The sequence below is a fragment of the Acanthopagrus latus genome, chromosome 2 (genome assembly GCF_904848185.1).
Source record: "Acanthopagrus latus isolate v.2019 chromosome 2, fAcaLat1.1, whole genome shotgun sequence".
NCBI lineage: Eukaryota > Metazoa > Chordata > Actinopteri > Spariformes > Sparidae > Acanthopagrus > Acanthopagrus latus.
Window position 1 is genome coordinate 27,072,904 of NC_051040.1, and position 20,090 is coordinate 27,092,993.

Consider the following 20,090-nt stretch of genomic DNA (forward strand, 5'->3'; position numbering starts at 1 on the left):
AGCCGTGGTGGAAAAGGTACTTGGATCTTTTCATAAAGCAAATGTAACAAAACCACAATGTAGAAATGCTGTTTTGAGTAGTAGAAGTGGAAGCATTAGCTTCAAAATATACTTGCAAAACAAAAAGTGAAAATGCCATGGCTCATTTCAGAATAATGTATGTTTTTGAGTTGTAAATATTGTTATCTTTGTGTTGTAACTTGTGAATCATCATGGCTATAATATTAAACATATGACATGATTTATATAATTAAATTGTGTATAAGTAAATTGAATATTCAAAGTAAAAGAACAAAAAACTTCTTGTAAAAAGCACAGTTTGTGCCTCTGAAGGGTTGTGGAGTGGCAGTAGCAGAACTGAAAATGGAAATGTGCAAGTAAATTGCAAGTTGGTCAGAATTGTAAGTATGGAACACGAGTAATTGTGCAATTACAGTACACTGCTGTACTCTGTTCTGCATTATGGGAACGGTCCAGGCTTGGCACCAGATGTAGAGTCTGATGTAAAGTAAAACTGACTATGTTAGTGGTGAAAAAAAATTCTGTGCGTTGAAAATAGAGTGGTGAAAATGCCTATTTCTCTAAGAATGAACTGATAAATTGTCAAGTGATTCGATTCATTTCACGCTAATTTGATCAGAGTCATGTTTGTCATTCATCCCATGTTACATTCATCATTCACAACACAAAAGAAAGTTATTTATCATTATAGGAAGGCGTCCTCAAGGGGGAAAGTAACAAAAAATAATTGACTTAAATGGAAGTGATGAAAATGTTTATGAATTTATTATAAAAGTGATAAAGATGTATTTGAGTTGAGAAATAGACCTTGTGAACTCTAAATTGATTTGAGAACCTGATTAACATTTAATTTTAAACAGTATTTCTCTGATAATAAACTGGGCTACCAATAACCCAACTGCCATTAATTGTTTAACCGGAACATTATTATGGATCTGCTGCTTTTCTGGCAAACCTGTATCTTGAAATAGCCTTCATCCAGCACACAGATTTGTATGGATTATTATTATTAAATCTATGATCCAGCATAGCATGCCATTGTGTAGACAAACAGCACTACACCTCTGCTCTAAACAGGCTACTGCTAACCTTGAGGATACCGCAAATGATAAATTTTCATTTTTTGCCTGGATAAATGATAAAACATGACTTATCATATCGACGCTTTTTGATTCAAATCGGCTTGAAATGAATCAAATCACTCGACTAAATCAGTCCATTTTTACCCATCTTATTTTCAATTGACATGCTTTTTTATCACCACCATGTAATCTTTGTTACCTCTGCCCCTCACAGTGTTGCCTCTTCTGAATAACCCACCAGCTGTGGCATCAGTTACTGAACACTGTTTACCGGTCTGACTTGATATCCTTCTCCACCTGACAGATGTGCTAATAATCGTCTGTCCTCTGATCTGTGCTTACTGTATCTGGTTAGAAGTGACTTATAGAGCCAACCAACACACGCACATGAAAAAAAAACAAGTGATTATTGCTCCCTGCGGTACAGTAGCCGTGATAGAAGACTTATCATCCAGAGGACAATAACACCATGTCTCTTCTTTCAAAACATTTCAATCCGACACAGAAGATCTGTTCCCTCTGATCCCCTGTCTGAGATATGAATTCATATTTTTGTAAACCATCCCCTCCACTTCTTATTCCGTCCTATCATATCAGTGGAAAGATTAAAAGATGTAACTACATCTGGAATACAAAAAACAGTATCTTCCTAAGATCTGAGATTTGACACCCGGATTAAAGGTTTATTGAAAGATTATTCGGTATTAAAGATGATTGTGATATGCAGAGATCTCTGTCCAGTGCTCATATTTGCCTCTGTATTATACCTCTCATGTAATATTTCAAAACTTAAATCCAGGCAGAATTACAGAGCCTGTAAGCTGATAGACCCTGAGCTCTGGCTTTAATTTAGTTCTTATTTGTTTCCTTCCCTCTGTCCATCTAACCCCTCCTGGTACTTACAGTACAGGGAGATATGAAAAAAAAAATATTTTGACTTGGAAAATAATTATTTCTCTCATGGTATCTTACCACAAGGAATCATTTTAATCAGGATGTTTTGAAAGATAATACTTGTGGGGTCACAGCATTAAACATGGCACGGTTCAGCTTAGAGAAGGAAAACAGGCATCTGTTAGAGGAGAACATGTCAAGTACGTCTGTGTTTATGAGCTGCTCGGTGGATCCTTCAGTCAGTCCTTTATTTGTGCAGGAAACATCAAAATAAGGCTAGAAACATGAATCTTGACCCGTCCACATCACACACAGAAGCTTGCAGCTGCTTCGGCTCAGTTTTCATTTTGCTAAACATTTATAGGGGCATTTACAACACTGAGCACCTGGGTTTATAGGTGAGTTTGAATCATCAATCATCATTTCTTTAATTAGTGCAGAGATGGTAGGTGTATACACACTGCAGTTCCCTTTTTTCTGTTTAATAAGTTTAATAAAAATGTCAAACAGTAGCCAATTATCATCCGAACATCACCTGCAGTGGTTGTTTCTTTAAGATTGTATGAAAAAAATAAACATCAATGTAATTTTATCAGAAGTTTGTGAGAAATAAGCTTTCATTTCATTTATTGCTATAAATATACTGTAGATGACGATGTCTAAAGTTTGATATTAAACTCCAGTAAATGTGACATTCATACGAGACAACATGATGATTTTACTTCACAGAATCAGTTTCTGTTCTTCAAGCCAAAAAGCAAAAAGTTTGTTTTGGTTCCAGACACCAGTCCTTGGATATTTACATCCCTTATGTGTCTCATCATCTGAAACACAGCTGGAGCTCATTAAACCACCATTTACACTACCAACAGACAACAACATTTGACAGTAATCAAACTGCATTTACTGGTCATTTCTTAGTTCCCTTGTTGCCAGACCAGTCCTCCCTAACACCCCAGCGCCTCTGAGTCAGTGAGGGAAACTAGCAATACAGCTGGCGCTCCTTAGCTGGCACGGTGGCTGACTGTTAGCCAGCATAGCTACAGCACTTCTTTTGTTGACCAACCAAAAGAAATTTCTGAAATGAATTGTTCCCTCTAAATTCGATATCAGATTTTTGCTCCTGCTGCCGTGCATCTGACGTGAGATCTATGTGCTCAGTTCCAGGCACAAAAACTTGTGCTGAAATTAAATGTTTGTATTCTGTGTGTGAGTATGTCATTTAGTGTTCACTACTGACTCGCTGGGCCAAAGCAAATGTAAAATACTCTAAACTGAAACGGGATGTAAGGAATCAAATTGCTCCCTAATGTTTTGCACATGAGTGGAACACACTGAACGAAACAAGACAACAGATAAACCTATGACAACTTGAAACCAACTCAACTCTATGTAGACAAACACAAGACGATCAACTGTGGTGTCACAGGACACACTCAAGGGAAATACTGACAGAAGTAAAAGCCTCAGTGTTAGTGTTTCCCACCGCCCAGGCTCCACATCTGGACTGATCAGAATTCTAGAAAGTTGGTGACAATAGCAGCATTGTAGATCAGGTCTGAGATGTAGCCCATAGAGGTCTGAGGTCCCATTTGTGGGTGGTGATGGTGGTGGTGTGGGAGGTGGTGTCCTTGGCCCTGAGTCACCTCCCAGTACACTGGCTGAGGGTGGGAAGGGACGACCTGGTCTACAGAGGTGTGGCCTCCGCCTGCAATGCCACCGCCGTACACGGCCTGATGAGCCCCGGATGGAGCCATCGTCTGGGGTTTGAAGTTCCTGAAGGATTGGTAGGGCCGGGTGGAGGCCGAGTGGTGAGGCTGCCTCGTGATGGGCTGAGGGAAGGAACCAGGAAGGAAACCAGGGAGCGCTGGTCCCAGGTGCTGCCGCTGGTGCTGCTGCTCCTCCTCCCAGAGATGATGGGACTCCGAAGGTTTGGAGGAGCCCAGTGAGGGCTGCTGGTGGAGGGAGGAGGAAGATGGAGGTGAGGACACAGTGTTGCTGTAGATCTGGATCCAGTCGGAATACATTTGCGGGACATCCTCGCAAGAGTGGTTCTGCTCCGGCCTGAAGATGTCTGCCAAGGTGGTGGAGGTGAGGAAAGCAGAGGTCACGGGACCGGCGGAGGGGTCAACAACCCCTCGACCTCCCAGGACAGGCTTTGTGGACTTGGGGAGTCTCCCGGTCTTGATACTCCTGGCTCTTCTGTTTTGGAACCACACCTGTGGAAAATGGCAAGCCTTGTTATGTCTCTGCAATTTTAATCACACTTTTGCTGGGCTGCTAGGGACAGATACTGTCCAGCAATTTTGCAGTTACATAACAGCATGAAGGCGTCGAAAAGTAATCAGTCCCCGTCTGCGAGTACACGAGTCCATGCACTGATCCGAAAACAGAATAACGTATTTATGAGATTTATCCCAGCAGCGTCCAGCATCGCCCTCATCTGTATGCAGCCAGCAGATATTTTACTGCATGTAGCCTGTATCCAGTGAAACTGTACAACTTCAAGGACAGACAGCACATATCATCCATATATCATCCAGCTGTTAAAAATTACTATAACAATTTAAATTTGTTACATAATGATCTGGTATGGTGCTTGGGATCAGCCAAGACAAAAAGCTGAGGTATCAGAATGGCAATGGAGGAAAAATCTGGATCAGTAGGCCTACATCTGTACCTGCCTCCTCTGTGCAGGACCAGCTCTGTTCTTGGAGGAAGTGAAGCCACAAATAAAACGATGGGAGCAGTAATGATTCTTCTATGTTTTATGACTTACAGCACATCCAATGAAATACAACTCTGACCTGTAAAAAGCAGCTGAACCATCATGAGACATGTTCTATGTGTAGTTTTATGGAGTTTAAAAAAAAAAGGGGGGGGGGGGGGTTGTGAGCAGAGCCCAGAGCAGCAGACTCACCTGTATCTTGCTCTCGGGCAGGTGTGTGTGCGCCGCCAGCCTCTCCCTCAGGGTGATGTCCGGGTAGGGAGTCACGGCAAAGGCCTGCTCCAGCTCGGACAGCTGGGCTCGGCTGAAGATGGTCCGCTTCCGTTTCCTCTGGCCCTCCATCAGGCCGGCGGCCCTGCCCGGCTCCGGGGAGGACGCTGCGCTCTCAGCTCGGGCATCCTCTGATGGAAGACAGCACAAATTGGAGTGAGACAGTCAACGTAATAAATACAGACTTTAATAAAATTGTAGTTGGAGGTAAATGCAACAAGGTTTTGGGGAGGGAAAAGGAAGCAGTAACATTTCGATCTGAGCTGATTATTTAAAGCAGACACGCTTCGAACTGTGTGCATGTTATAGTAGGCTAGTCTATTAAAATGAGAGACGGGTATGTTAATTAAAACTACAGGCCTGCTCAAAAATAATGTAATCAATTTCATATTACTGAAATATATTTTTTCATTTTATATTTATATTTATATTAAAGCAGTTTGCTTGCTGTATATATATATAAAAAATAAACATCGAACAAAATCGAACGTGTATATATATACACGTTCGATTTTGTTCGATGTTTATTTTGGCTTATTTGACATTTTAGGTTCTTTTTTTTCTTTTCTTTTTTAAAATTTAGACAGTTCTGTGCATTTCTGTCATGATTCCGTAAAAATCGTCTTTTTAATTAGAAACAAGTGAACTGACATCGAATTATTTTCATGCAAAAAAGTTTCATGTTAGTTGGCTCTCTTATCAATCCCATGAATCATTTACATGTGATGGGTTTTTTTGTTTGTTTGTTTTTTCACCCTTACATATCATACCATTACATGTTCATTATCTTTACGAAAACAGAAGATATGCATGTAAACATAAACAAAAACATATAATTCAGATACATATATACATAAAATATAAATGAATTGAAATCAAAAGACATCATTTGACAGAAGAATATACAATATAGTAATCTATACTGAACTCACCTTTACAGTGATCATGTTCTCCAAATAACGCCTTAAAATCCATCGCATCTTTCTGCTGGTTCTGCCTGAGCAAAGAGAAGTCCGAGTCCATGAACAGAGCCATGACTACACACTCACACACACTGCCCGGCCTCTGAGGAGGAGTGAGCGCTTCTTATATCACATGGGACACCCCGCACCCACCATCCACCATCCACCACCCACCCAGCAAATCCAGGTGTTATTCACCTCTGCCTCTAATCCTCAGACTTGTCATGCTGCAATACATTATGTGATTATCAACTGCTTTCAACTGCTCTGCCTATATACATACATACATACATACAGGGGAAGGGAATATAAGGGAATATTCCTTTAGCACTCACAGCTTCATACTGGTTTGTTTAGGAACTCACTATTCTCAGACATCAGTTTTATAGTAGATGAGTATTGTTTACAATCATTTTTAGATTAAAAGGGTTATAGAGGCTTTGTTGTTATTTCATTTCCATGTATGTATATGATATTTACCCAGTGAGATAATTATGTTGACCATGTTTGACATCTTTCTTGAGGGATCATCCATATGAATCATAATCTGGATGGGTTATCAGTTCCACTGTTTAACCAGCCACACAGATCCTGCCAAAACTGGAATGTGACTGAGCAAGAAAAGAATAGGGGATCGATGGACACATGGATCTACTTCAGAATCAAACCTCTTACACAAAATTACAGCAGCTCGCTAAGGAATGTTTTATACTGCAGTTCTGTTATTTTAGGAGCTAACGGCCATTTGAGATACTTACAGTATTTATTCATTATCAGTGTTTGTCAATTCTCAACTGAGCTGGCGACTTCAAATGCATTGTAAGGTCTAATAACCTTGTGGTTACATTTCCTTTCACCGATGAACATTTCACCAGTTTTCAATTCCGGAAGTTTAATTTAATTTGAATATATTTTTGTATCACGTGTTTTAAAGGAGGCGGAATAACTTCTCAAATGCGACAGAATTCTCTGTAGGAGCAATCAACATTCAACTTTCAGTACATAAACTGAACTGTATGAATCGGCCATGTTCATTCGTCACATCAGCTACAAATAAAATCCTTTTTTTTTCGTACCATTCTTGTTTGAACAGCCTACATAATGGACTGTAGTGGTCCTATTATTCCACAAGGTGGCGCCATGTGGCGTGAAGATTGGGTTAATATTATTGTCAAGTGATGCAAAATTTGTCTGTGGAAGTGTTGACAGCTTGACAGGTAGTTTGAAGATCTGAAGGTCACAGCTCATCAAAAATCCAAACCCTCCAAGTTTCTGGAGTAAGAGCCTCGGTATACAGAACCATACTGAGCCAGGCTGTGCCAGACCGCCATGATCATAGGCCTTTATAATGTGAGAATTTGTTTTAGGTAGTGGGGTTTGTCTTTCTATATGAAGTTAAAGTTCACTGTTTAAATCAATTTCTGTATATCTTTAGATATTGTTGGACCTAGGTAATTTACCTCAGTTTTTACGGGGGTGGTTTCAATACTAACTTCAGTGCATGAATGGAGAGGAAACACCACACATTCTTTCAGATGAAATCCAGACCTTGTGAATTAATTTTTATTTTTATTTTTATTTTTATTATATTATATTATATTATATTATATTATATTATATTATATTATATTATATTATATTGAACTTTTTATTTATTTATCATATTAACAGTTTTGGTAAACATTTGCATCCTTGTCTGATTTCATGTACAATTTTGAATTGTGGTGTCATTTCTGAATTAAGGAAATATAGCTATAGATTTTATTATTTAAAAAAAAATGGAATAACTGTAAAACCCTTCACCTGCCCTTAAATATAAATTCATGTTCCACAATATCAAACACTTTGGAAAAGTCTGCAAACAAAATGAGACTGTCTGATTCAATGAGTGATTCAGTCTGATATGGATGTGAATATCTTGCCTTTATAAAGGCTGATTGATATTCCTGTGTAGGTTTCCCAAGGACATGCTGAAGACGATAAGCATAGGGCGAGTGGTTTATAGTCATTACAAAGCAGTAATTGGTCTCCAGTTGTGTAGCAACAACAGGTGTTCTTTGGTTTAGGTAATAAGGTTATTAAACCTGTCTTTGTGGTTTAGGATAAATACCCTTTTTGAATACATTCCAAAAAGGCTATACATAGAAACTCCCTACTATCATCCCAAAAATGTTCAAGAAATTCAGAAGTAAGTTCATCAATCAATTCCTGACAATTTACTATTTTTCATTTGTTTCAATGCATTATCAGTTTCTGTTGTAGTTAATTCCTCATCCAGCAGGGTTCTGTCTTCCTCACTCTTCCCATTCTGAACTCTCATATTTTGCTTAATAAAGGCTGCAGTAAAAAAAAATCCATATTTCATCATTGATCTTGTATCATATTGTCCATAATATTATTTATTTATCTTTGTTTTTCAAGGCCGGGAAAATAAGATGAAGCTTTTTCCTCCTGTTCGATCCTGTTAGCTCTTGATCTTATATAAGCTCTGCTGCTTTCACGCGACACATCTCATCCAATTTTGACTGTAAGGATTCCAATCTTATGTTGTTTTCTATTGACAATAGTTTGTTGTTTACCAATGAATTAATTTCATCAATCAATTCCTTTTTTTTTTTTTTGGCTTCCTTCGTAATGAAATGATTTCACTCTCTGCTTCACTAACTCCATTTGCTCACGTTAGACGAATCTTGAATTTTGACCTCAGTGATGAGAGCTTTGACATGTTTGTCAAAATCCTTATCAAACTTCCATAAAAACATCACTAAGGACAGTCTAGTCGTACAGTAGTCCGTGAGCAGAGAAGCTGAGATTTCGCAGGCTGGAATATTATTGCGTAGTCTATAGGAGATAAGCCAATAGTCCAGTCTTGAACAGTTCCTGCAGATGTTATCCATGGATGTTGAATACAATCTGAGGTCATCTGTCTTACCATGGATTAAAGGTTAAATTAAAGTCTCCTCTGATCATCACTGTCTGAGGTTTAGGTTAGTTCCTAGAATGAAAACAGAAAACAAAACAAAAAAACAGAAAAAGAAACAGACACCAGGCAACAGACACAGACAACAACTGCTTGAAGTTCTTCTTCATCACACGTCTCTTCAAGTGCTGACAAGTTGTAGTCGATGCCTGGTATCTTTAGGTGGGACACATGAGCCATTCACTTAGCTTTAGCCTTTTTTTCACGTTGGAGGGAGCAGGAGGCTGTTTGGGATGTCCTGTAAAGTTTAACAAAGTCCAACTTACATCGGTTTCACACACCTCTTTTGGCTTTTTAATGCAGAAATAGTGCTTTCTGGGACATAAACACAAGACTTTGAGAAGTTGGGCTATTTATGGTGGCATCTTGGTTCTCTCAGTATGCAACACCAACATCTATAGTGAGCAGAATCAAAATTCCTCAAGCAGAAATGGATAAAGAAGTGTCTACTGCATGTCAAGTTCAGCTTCAAAGCCCTGCCGCTTGGTTTTCTCCACAGGAACAAAGTTAAATGCATTAACTGTCAATGTGAGTGCCAAAGGCAGACTACAGTATATAGTTTTCATCTGAGACACCTTGACACGTCTACACGCGACAAACTTTCAACAGTGATAGCTAAATGTGTGGCAGCAGCTCGCAGGCTGATTAACATTGTTTAGTTAACCTTTAGAAGTGTAAAGTTGGGCTTTGTCATGTTTTGCACTCAGCATGTTTTTTGAGCATGCAGTACCTTTGAAGTTATTCTGGAGAACATTCTAGAATGTGTTTGTCATTGGTTTGGATGTTGCAATATTAATAAACATACATTAGATAAGAAAAATTGACCAAACACTGAAGTTGAACATGGAGATGTAGCCTAAAGTAAGGATCGGGTGCCACAGTCCCAAAGATGTCATGATTAAACATTCATTTTCCTTTTTTCCCCTGTTGTGTCACAGGTTTAACATTCTGGTATTGTCACATTTTATCATCCTTCCTTATTCATCACAATACAGAAATGAGTCTCTTTGGTACCCAGTAAAGCAGTAAAGACACAATATCCACTTTTAGGTGCCAAACAATACAATTTATTTTTCCGTATCTCAACATCATCTCGATAACACAATATCACAGCATATGTGGAGGTACATGTCAGTCAGCAGTCAGCTGCATTTAACAAACACATCTTTGTGTTTTCTGTAATATCCAGTCAGATATTCTGCCACACTCCGTGCTCGGTTTCATCACAAACTAAATGACTTATTCTGTGACATTTATGGAACATACATCCTCTCCATTGTTGCAAGATTTCAGGTTAATTTGGACACTCACTGTCAAACAGGTGTGATGATAATAAAGTTTTGTACAACAAAGCAATGGTTGCGCTCTGCATTCAATATATCTCAACTACACACACACACACACACACACAAAAACTACTGCTGATAAACCAACCCTGACGTTCGTGTGTAAATTCATCCTCTTCATTACAGCTGACATCACACAGTGTTCTCCCAATCAGTTACTGTCCACTGTGTATCTGTGAACTGAGCTGATGGCAGTTTGGCTGCAGCATGTGAACCAATGGTGACCACTCCACCACCAGGGAGCAGTCTAGTCTTTTCAAGGTTGCTCCCATGCCAGCTGCAGATCTCAATCAGCTCATGTCAGGCACAAAGAATGAAGAAGAGGATGAGTCTGGAGGGAGAACCATGCAACAGAAGGGATCCTCTGCTCTTGAGCTTCACTCAAACTTGCGCAGGTGGTTGTAGAGGGACTGGACGTAGGTGAAGACACACATAGGGTCTGGTTTACGACCCATGATCATCATATCGTCCACCTCGATGAGCCGGTCGCAGCCTGCCTTCAGCCTGGAGACACGGACAGAGAAACACAAGTCAGAGCGGAGCAAGCATCTGCTGCCATAACACCAGACCACAGAGCTGCGAGGCTCCTGAACTCATCCTCAACGCTCCACTGTAAGGAAGAGTTTTTCCTCTATAGCATAAAGGGACATTTGTACATCAATACAGTTGCTCAAGTACTGCAGTTGAGCTACTTTTATTGAGTATTTCAATTTTCTGCTATCTTATACTTCCACTCCACTACAGTTTGAATATTGACCTTTTAACTCCACTATATTAATGTAATATCCTTAGTGACTTTGCAGACTGCCAAGCCACAATACTGCAGTTTTAGATGAATGTATTCTATTGGCATTAGAATAAAATGAATAAATAAAAACTGATTCTGATAATCAGAAAAACGCTGAATATCAGATTCGGCCAGGCCGATCATTTCTTGACCCATAGAACACATTATGATACACATAAATACATGTTCGATTTACTTTTACATGTACTTTTAAAACATGAGTATATTTATTGCCAGAAAATTACTTTTGATACTTCAGTACATTCAACTTTGACTGAAGTACTATTCGAATTATTTGAACATGATGTCTTTTCTTTTTTTCAAAAATGACTTGTGATTACTTTTTATACTCACAAGACTGCTGCCATAACCCAACCAAAACAGAAAGTTTGGACAGTGAAACAGCATACATGCACACATGTGTAGAAGTTGGTGAAAATGTTTCAGCTGAATCAGTTGAAGGTTTCTTTAATCTATTAATTGCACTGCAAAATGTCAGAAGATGTAATCACATTTCTTTAGAATTGCTGGTTTTCTCACACCAGCTGTCCAAAATGCAAAAATATAGAGTTTGCAAGAAATGGCAAACCATCACATAAGACGCTGGAACCAGAGACTGTTTAGTAATTTTTGTGTATTGAAACGATTAATTTTCAGTTGATTCTTGTTGACTAACCATTCCATATGTATGTGATGTGGGAGGTAAACACTGTGGCAGAAATGTATCAAGAAAACAGTGATAAACAGCCAATACCAGCCTGGTATATCAATCTAACCTTTCTAAAGCCATAATCTGCATCTAATACAGTGCATGCATAGTTCTGATGAAAATACTGATTTACTTGCCAATAAACATGCTTTGAGGGGCCAAAGAACAACACTATGCTTGTAATAATTCATATACACTTTCATATATATACAGATGCGTGATCTCTTTAAGAGGTCAAGTCTAAATCTGACTCTATATATGAAGGATTGATTCTGTGACCAAGTGAAGATTGTTTTTCATTCAAATCAGCTTAATTCTGCAGCAGTGTTATCAGTCAAAGAAAAACATATTCTTAAACAGAGTGCCAGTGTTTAAGCCCTGATAGAGAGCATGTTCAGAGCCATGCTGCAGGCCTGTATCAGTATGCTCTATAGTGCTCAGCCTGTATCGATGCTATCAGTCTGTGGAAACAATAAGCCATGCTCTGTAAAGCCACGGGGCCCTATTTAAATGATCTATGTGGTGCATAGACTAAAGCACATTAAACAGTGACACTTGTTTTCACTGAGGGGCAATATGGGTAATATGGTCCCCCGCTGCTGTCCTTCTGTCCCAGTCATTCCACAATCATCTGTACCATCAGATGATGACTACATAGGAGAAAATACAATGAAATTATCTGAGGAGGAGGAAGAGGTACCCTGCTGCCGCTACCAGCCAGCAGCATCCTCCTCACTTGTGCTTTACTCATGTTTGTGCTTTATCAATTGGTGTTCCTTGAGAGCTAGAGAGTATGTTTAGCTGAGTGCTAGTGTGTGTGTGTGTGTGTGTGTGTGTGTGTGTGTGTGTGTGTGTGTGTGTGTGTGTGTGTGTGCATCTGCTCTGCGTGATAATTTTCATTATCATCAGCACAAGGAATACAGGGTAGGCTTAATAGATTTTCCTCACCAACAGGATCAGTACAGGATCGGTTAGTATCCCATGTGAAATGTTGTTCTGTGTTATTCTACACATCAAAATGTCTCGCACACAACCCACATTCGTACAGAAAAATAGTTGCCGATCACATGTGCCTCGACAAATGTTACAGTGACATTACTACAGGCATGGAAAATGTATGCAATTTGCCTGTGAAGGTGCGCCTTACTGTCTGAATAATTTGCCCTTTAAATTGCAGGAAGAACTCTGCACCATTAACTTTACATCAGCTTTCTGTTGCTCTAACGTGCAGTTGCTTTTAGCTGCCTATAGGTAGCAGTGTGCAGCACCTCAACGTCACGTGATGAGAGCACAGGTGGGAGTGAGTGCATTTCCTATTCATACAATGTGGGTGCCGGGCATGAAAATGATAACTGTGTCTGTCTGAGACTAGCAGCAACACTTGCACTGTGTTGTGAACTGCTTTACGCCAGACAAAGCACCAAACATAAAACAAAAGAGCCTGGTGAAACAAACATGATAGGCAGGAAAATCATTATATAAACTTAGGGCTATAATATAACAAAAGCAACAATGAAAACATATTAAGAGACACTCAGCCACATAAAAGTCAGGAATTGCATTGTTGAACTGCTGAATTGTTGAAAGGCCAATAAATACTTTCAGACCAATCCAGCAAAATTCAGAAACCACAACCGACTCCGTGCTAACAAATAAGTCTTTCTGCTGTTGCATGACGAGAGCAACGGCTTAAATCAGCGCTGATTTCTTTCAGCACAATTCCTGTTGTGGCTTTAAAAGAATAGTTCAACTTTAAGGGTAATACGCTTGTTGGCTCTCCTTCCAAGTGTAGATTGATGCCTCTCTTATGTCTGTGCGCTACATTTTGAGCTGGAGTCTGGATGTGACTAGCTTTGCCTAGTTTAAAGAATGGATTCAGGGAGACACAGCTGCTTTCTACAAAACTAGAAAAAGAGCCTGTTAGTGTAAATGACCTGTCTAATCCGTGCACAAACTGTTATGTTTAAATACAATGTTAGTTTTTTTGTTTGTTTGTTTGATTTTTTGTTTTACTTGTTCCAAGTATTTTAAGAAAAACATCAGTTCATCCATCTGTCTGGAACTTCTGTACTAGATCGCTTGCTACAGTGTGGGTGGCCAGAGAGGTTTCACTGTAGGACTCTGTGCAGGCATCAATAGTATCAAACCGTGCAGCCTCACTGCGGCAACACGAATGTGGGAGTACCTTTCTACCTGCAGAACTTTATTTATAATTACTTTTTCTGTCCCTCAGTATGTAATTAAACAAACAATTTAATGTGTTAATTTCTGAACATGGGAGATGTTGGTGCAAGTATATTTTGACTTTGGGAAAAGCTAAACACAGGTTTATCATTAGGCTTATGAATGTTGCATGGAAACATGGGAGTTGTTGTTAGATAGACTTTTTTTATGCAGATCGCTTACATATTATATAGTTAATAGTTAAGTCTTTGCTGGATGGTCTGCTCTGAAAACAATCCAATCTTTACCACTCACACACTATACACTGCCCTATATCTTAAAGGAGCCATGCTGCTTTTATAATCCTATTGGAGGATAAACACTACAGTCATACGTCACTATGCCAATGACATTTGAATAAAAGTTTAAATGTAGTGACTTTGACACAAAATTAAGTTATTTCTCAGAAAACATTTCTCAACAGTAAGGCTCACCTACTTTGTCAGGAAATGACTAATAAGAATATAGAAATATAGAAATACCATAAAAATGTCAAAATACACTGGAGGCTTTGAAAGTCACATTGATGATATTTCTATGTAGACAAATATATATTTTTTAAATGAGGCATCTACAGAGCTTGCAGAAATGTGCAGAATAAAGGTATTACTTTTCCTTCAAGACATTATTATGATTACAAATCAATAATTTTAAATGGTTTTACAGGTCCAAATTGATGATACGTAAAATTTCTGATGGTTGGTTCAAGCTTCTGTCAGCCAATAGCATGATGCCACTGGTATCACATGGTACTAATCTTTTGTTGCCAGTTTATGGAAACCTAAAAATGACTGAGTTCTCCAGTGTGCAGCCATTTTGTCCTACCATAACATCAGCTAGCCAGCGTTACCTTGCTAGCATTAGAAATGTTTACGCTAACTAGCCTCAGCAATGTTAACTTCAGGCAGCAAGCATTAGCAACATTATAGTTAGCCAGCTAGCATAAGCATTAATATAATCTAGTGCAACAAACAGAACCACTCAAAAGGGCAGATAAACAACAGTGCTGCTGTGGCGTAAATGCAGTTTTAGATGGGAGGAGTAATGCCACATCTTGTGGTGGAATGTTATCGATAACATCTTTAATGCACAAACAGAGATTGGTACCCGTCTTCTCATATCAGTGACAGAGGGAAAGACAACATAAGTGTTTCTCCAATAAACCTAAAATCAATACACTGTAACTGTGACCAGCAAGTAGATGTTTACCACATCAATATGAACCCAAAACAAAGCCATTTTGCTGTGATCTGACAATGATATGGATCAAACCCAAGCATGATCAGTTCTACAATAAATCTGTAACTGATCAAAACCCATGATAATCATCATATCAGGGACACAGACACAGAATTCCAAAAAGCTGCCTTGTCTTCGTATTCTGGTATCACTCACTCTGCAGTCCTAAAGGCCAGTTCAAAGTTGTCTTTACGGTGGGCGGGCAGCAGAGAGTTGTAGTCAAACTCGGTGGGGAAGAAGGAGTGCACCAGAGCGCAGAAAGCCATCCCATCACTCCAGCTGGACGAGAAGTTCTGGATGTCAATGTTCTACCGAGAAACAGAGAAGAAGGACATTTGGATGATGATGCGGCAAGTGTGTATGTGTGTGTCAGTTCCTGTGTCACTCCAGTCCGTTTGTGTGCCTGGAAGACAGCAGTAAAAACTTAAAGACTGAAGGACGTTTAAGAACACCACTTTTAAAAAGTCATAAGGCCATCCCCTCATTCACTGTGTGGCTCATAATGATGATGGATAAAACAGACTCCCCTCTCCTCTTGACTTTGGTCTGTTACATGCTTTTGAACTCATGTCATTGCAAGGCTGTCCTTTATTAGTCTGGAGTTTGCGCTGAATGAAATGCAACATGTCAAGTTATCAGATGAAAATCTGTCTTGTGTGTGTGTGTGTGTGTGTGTGTGTGTGTGAATGTTTGCCCGCTTTTAATAAGAGTCTTGGCTTTGCCTGGCTTGACTATAACCAAAGCCACATGGAGCAGCTGGCACAGGCTGTTGCAGGGAAAAAGGTTACCAGTGTGCAGCAATGTTCTCAACCATGACTCGAATGATCTTAATCCTGCACCCTCAACACAAAGCACACACATACACACACACACACACCTTTATTCACAATAGCACTCACTTCCATACACCTATATGGCTGAGAGGTAGATGTTAAACACATTAACGCTACACTGTGTACTGACAGGTTAAAGCTATATGAAAGATAGAGAGGGGCTGGGCTCATTTAAAACTTATTTGTCTCTCTCATGTCAATACTAAGTGCTGGAGCTTTATTGAGCACATTTCTGACAAATTGTGTAAATAGTTATTTTCCGCCGGTCATTTGAAATCTTTATGAATGTTTTTCTTACATTGGCTAACTCTGGAATGGCTACAGTAACGCAGGATATATGAGTGTGCCTTATTCATTTTTAAAGGAATACATTCTGGGAAAAAAGCCTACTCACTTTCTTTCCAATAGTTAGATTGTATATGATAATGATACACTCTCATGTCCAGTGAGAACATGGGACTGAGAGACAATTGGCTTAGCTTAGCATATGTGCTCGAAGAAGCTCGAACAGCTAGCCTCGAAGTTATAAGACTGCTTACAAACATCTCTGAAAAATACTAAATGTAAGCATGATTTTGCATGGCAGATATAGATTCATGAGAAAGCAGTTGCCCATCAGCTGTGTGACTTCCTACGTAACAACAGTTCATATGAGGTTTTAAAGTGCATCATAGCACTGAAACAACACTGGTTAAACTGGCAAAGTACCTCTTAATTGCAGCTGACGAAGGTCTTGTCTCTGTGCTAGTCTTGTTAGATCTTACTGCAGCTTTTGACACCATTGACCATCATATCTAATTACAAAGACTAGACCATAGAACTGGTATTAAAGGAACTGCACTGAGCTGGTTCAAGTCCTATTTATCTGACCAATCTCTGTTTGTATTGTTTGCAAACAATGAATCCTACTGTGCCAAAGTTAGTCATAGTGTTCCACAAGGTTCTGTGCTCGACTCAATACTATTCACTTTATATATATGCTTTTTTTAGGGTGTATCACTAGAAGATACCCACTAAACTTTCATTGTTATGCAGATGATACACAGTTATACTTATGCATTAAGCCAGATGACACTCATCAATCAGCTAAACTTCAGGCGTGTATTAAGGATGTAAAAACCTGGATGACCCACAATTTTCTGCTTTTAAACTCAGACAAGACATTATTGTTATTGTGTTGTGCCCTAAACGTCTCAGTAAAACATTATCTAATCTCTGATATAACTACTCTGGATGTCATTACTCTGGCCTAGAGCACAACAGTGATGAATCTGGGAGTTATCTTAGATTAGGATTTGTCCTTTAACTCCCACATGAAACATATTTCAAGGACTGACTTATTCCACCTACATAACACTGCAAAAAACAAGAACATCCTGTCTCAAGAAGATGCAGAGAAGTCCACGCTTTTGTTACCTCAAGGCTGGATTATTGTAACTCCCTTATATCAGGCCGCCCCAACAACTCTGTAAAGACTGTCCAGCTGATCCAGCTCCTGCGCACATACTGACAAGAGCTTATAAGAGAAAACATATTTCTTCCATATTAACCTCTCTACACTGGCCTCCTGTAAAATACAGAACTAAATTTAAAATCATGCAATAACTTTTCTGCATTAATGTATCATTCTGAATTAAATACTGATGGTCTCTATATTATTTGGCCTGATTTTACAAGGAGAAAAATAAAGGTTGAGATACAGCACAAACAAAGCATGTCTGCCATGTGCACCCAAAACAGGAGGAGGCATTGTTTTCCCCTGGTTTCCCCAGGTAACAGTGGAACAGTGGAAAAACTGTAGAAACTTGTGTTTTACTTCTTAACACTGAAGTTGGGATTTCTAGGAGAAATTGGGATTTGTATAGGTGTTTTTTGCTTGGGACAGTGGCCAAGCTGTAAGAGGTGGCCATGTGGCTGTCTGCAACAGCAGCAACAACCGTCACACCACAGGGAGACACTGGGTGGGGGGGACAAAAGTTATATTATTTTGGCATGATATCGCAGTTGTAAGCCAGGAAGCCAGCTGATGTGGTGTGTTCATGTGCTGGTAGAAAGTTCGGTTATCTAGGACTTAAGCTTGAGGAACAACAGTGCATTCCCAGCCAGCCCCAACAGACTACCAGCTGGAAAACATCATGAAATGGATAACGTGGATTTATGAGCTTCTTGCATTTACTTTGCTGCTGCTGATCTGCTGCCAACTTGAAAGCTCAGATGTTAACGCTTTCCCAAGAGAACATGAACACAGCACCAGCTTCCATTACATTTTGCGCAAAAATTAAATAATTTCCACAAAAAAGACACCAAGATACACAGGGTTACCTATCTTAAGGAAGTATTTGTCAATTAATCTTCATGCCGTACTCAACTGTCAATGACTGTCTGGCTGGAAGACAAATATCTTAAAACATGTAATCAGCTATGATCTGCTTTGAAAAATAGTCAGCAATACTGTTACATGTGTGCAGTTTGTAACAAATGGGATGAAACAAGCATACTTAATTGCATTTAAAAGCTTTGAACTTGTGTGGAGTCTTATAGCATCTGACCAAGTGTTAGAAAATATGCTGAATGTGAATGTGAATATTTTTGGGACGGTTGTGTCTGCACATTTATAATTGGTGTTTTACCTGGTAGCCTATGGTCTTAGAGCGGCACCACTCAAGCAGGATCTGTTTGATGCTGCTGGCACTGGACACCCCGAAACTCTGAGACCTTTTCAGCTTGGGTTTAGAGTCCACTGGTTTGGGGCGACTGTACATAAGCAGGGAAAGGAGTGAAGAGTGTTTCAGTGTTTTGTTAACAACTTCAATGCTAATTTCATCCAAATGCAATGGTAAACAGCCTTTACCTGTTGCTCGTTTCTGAGTCCAGTCTTTCAAAGATGGACCGACGAGCCTGAGCGCCAATGTTCCGTGGCAAAGTCTGTGACCTCACTAGCTCTCGCCTCCTCTCTCCCACCTGCCCGAAGGATCTGTCACCATCTCTGCAGGATGTGAGCACAGAAGAACATGGAATGATGCCTATGCAAAACATCTCTTACCTGTCCTTAAAGATGCCACCTTTCACTCACCCGTCATGCTGCAGCAGCCCTGAGTAGGTGACCGACTTCGCTGGAGCTGAATTTGCTTTCTCTGTAAAAGACAGTCATTGTAAATCAAATCTGTAATGTGCAGTGTCTCAACAGGATAGCATGTGTGTCTGAGAGCATGGCTCACCTTGAAGGTGGGGAGATCCCAGAGCTCTGATAGGTGTAGGAGTCCATGTAGAGGATACTAAAAGCAACAAGAACAAGGAAATTGAATGTTGCAAATAAATCATCCTACACTGATGTCATGAAAATAACAACAACAACAACAACAGAGAGGTCTATTTAGATATAGCGGGGACCATCAATCACCTGGATGAACTGGAGACTCCTCAATTGGTTGTGTCTGTTTGGCACTAGCAGCTGATTGGCCAGTAGGTGAGGCACCAGAGACTGGAGAGGAGCAAGAACCAACAGGGCTGCTGGGGGAGTCGGGGCCCTCGGCCATCTTGGTTGTCGCAGTGATTGGGAGGTGTGGCATTCGCATGGCAACGGGGGCTGTGTGCTCGTGTGGCAAGTCATTGAGCAGAGAGATCTTTCCGTGTACCAATCCTGAATGTTCTGGTTGAATGAAAAGACGTGATCACGTTGATGAGAATCCTTATAGGGGATATAAAACACTCATATTCAGATTCACAATTTAATTTTGGGTTACTACTAAAACAGGTTTACATGCTTTAATGATCCAAAAACACATCAGTCCAATCAGTTTGTCATACTTTTCTGTCACTGTCTGAAATGCTGGGGTTTTAGCTCCTGTCTGTTTAGGGCCCTCTTCCTGATTACCCATTCTGCTCTGATTGGTCAGCTCACATGTGCCTGAGCCAGCACTGCTTTTTGTACTGCAACATCAGAGCAGCTCTGCTCAATAAATTCTTACTTACCGAATTAGCTGTTCTGCTTAAATTATGAAAATATTTGACATTGT

The 20,090-nt window shown here is 39.7% G+C and overlaps 2 protein-coding genes across 3 annotated transcripts in view; both read right to left on the reverse strand.

Moving 5' to 3' along the window:
* Positions 1 to 12: 12 nt before the first annotated feature.
* Positions 13 to 6,798, reverse strand: sebox (SEBOX homeobox). Of its 2 annotated transcripts, XM_037071313.1 has the most exons (4): positions 6,716 to 6,798; positions 5,928 to 5,992; positions 4,918 to 5,126; positions 13 to 4,216 (listed from the first exon to the last, which is right to left on the reverse strand). In XM_037071313.1, exons 2-4 carry the CDS (start codon positions 5,968 to 5,970, stop codon positions 3,509 to 3,511), a joined length of 960 nt encoding a protein of 319 aa, XP_036927208.1. In that variant the 5' UTR covers positions 5,971 to 5,992; positions 6,716 to 6,798; the 3' UTR covers positions 13 to 3,508. The 2 variants fall into 2 exon arrangements, with proteins under 2 accessions (XP_036927208.1, XP_036927199.1); XM_037071304.1 differs by lacking the exon at positions 6,716 to 6,798 and having other exon boundaries at positions 5,928 to 6,082.
* A 3,183-nt stretch (positions 6,799 to 9,981) lies between these two features.
* Positions 9,982 to 20,090, reverse strand: part of smtnl (smoothelin, like) — a 32,355-nt gene continuing 22,246 nt past the window's right edge. The window contains exons 4-10 of the mRNA XM_037086450.1: positions 19,475 to 19,723; positions 19,293 to 19,349; positions 19,148 to 19,208; positions 18,926 to 19,060; positions 18,705 to 18,828; positions 15,398 to 15,549; positions 9,982 to 10,787 (exon numbers count right to left, since the gene is read on the reverse strand). Coding sequence (XP_036942345.1) covers positions 10,661 to 10,787; positions 15,398 to 15,549; positions 18,705 to 18,828; positions 18,926 to 19,060; positions 19,148 to 19,208; positions 19,293 to 19,349; positions 19,475 to 19,723 — 905 coding nt within the window. The 3' untranslated portion in view covers positions 9,982 to 10,660. The remainder of the gene's footprint in view (positions 10,788 to 15,397; positions 15,550 to 18,704; positions 18,829 to 18,925; positions 19,061 to 19,147; positions 19,209 to 19,292; positions 19,350 to 19,474; positions 19,724 to 20,090) is intronic.

What these genes read in the sequence shown, in the direction of transcription:
- sebox (XM_037071304.1), bottom strand. Translation starts at nt 6,030, where the DNA reads ATGGCTCTGTTCATGGACTCGGACTTCTCTTTGCTCAGGCAGAACCAG. An exon ending in AGAACATGATCACTGTAAAG is followed by an intron (nt 5,127 to 5,927) that starts GTGAGTTCAGTA and finishes GTCTTCCATCAG; the next exon opens with AGGATGCCCGAGCTGAGAGC. An exon ending in TGCCCGAGAGCAAGATACAG is followed by an intron (nt 4,217 to 4,917) that starts GTGAGTCTGCTG and finishes CATTTTCCACAG; the next exon opens with GTGTGGTTCCAAAACAGAAG.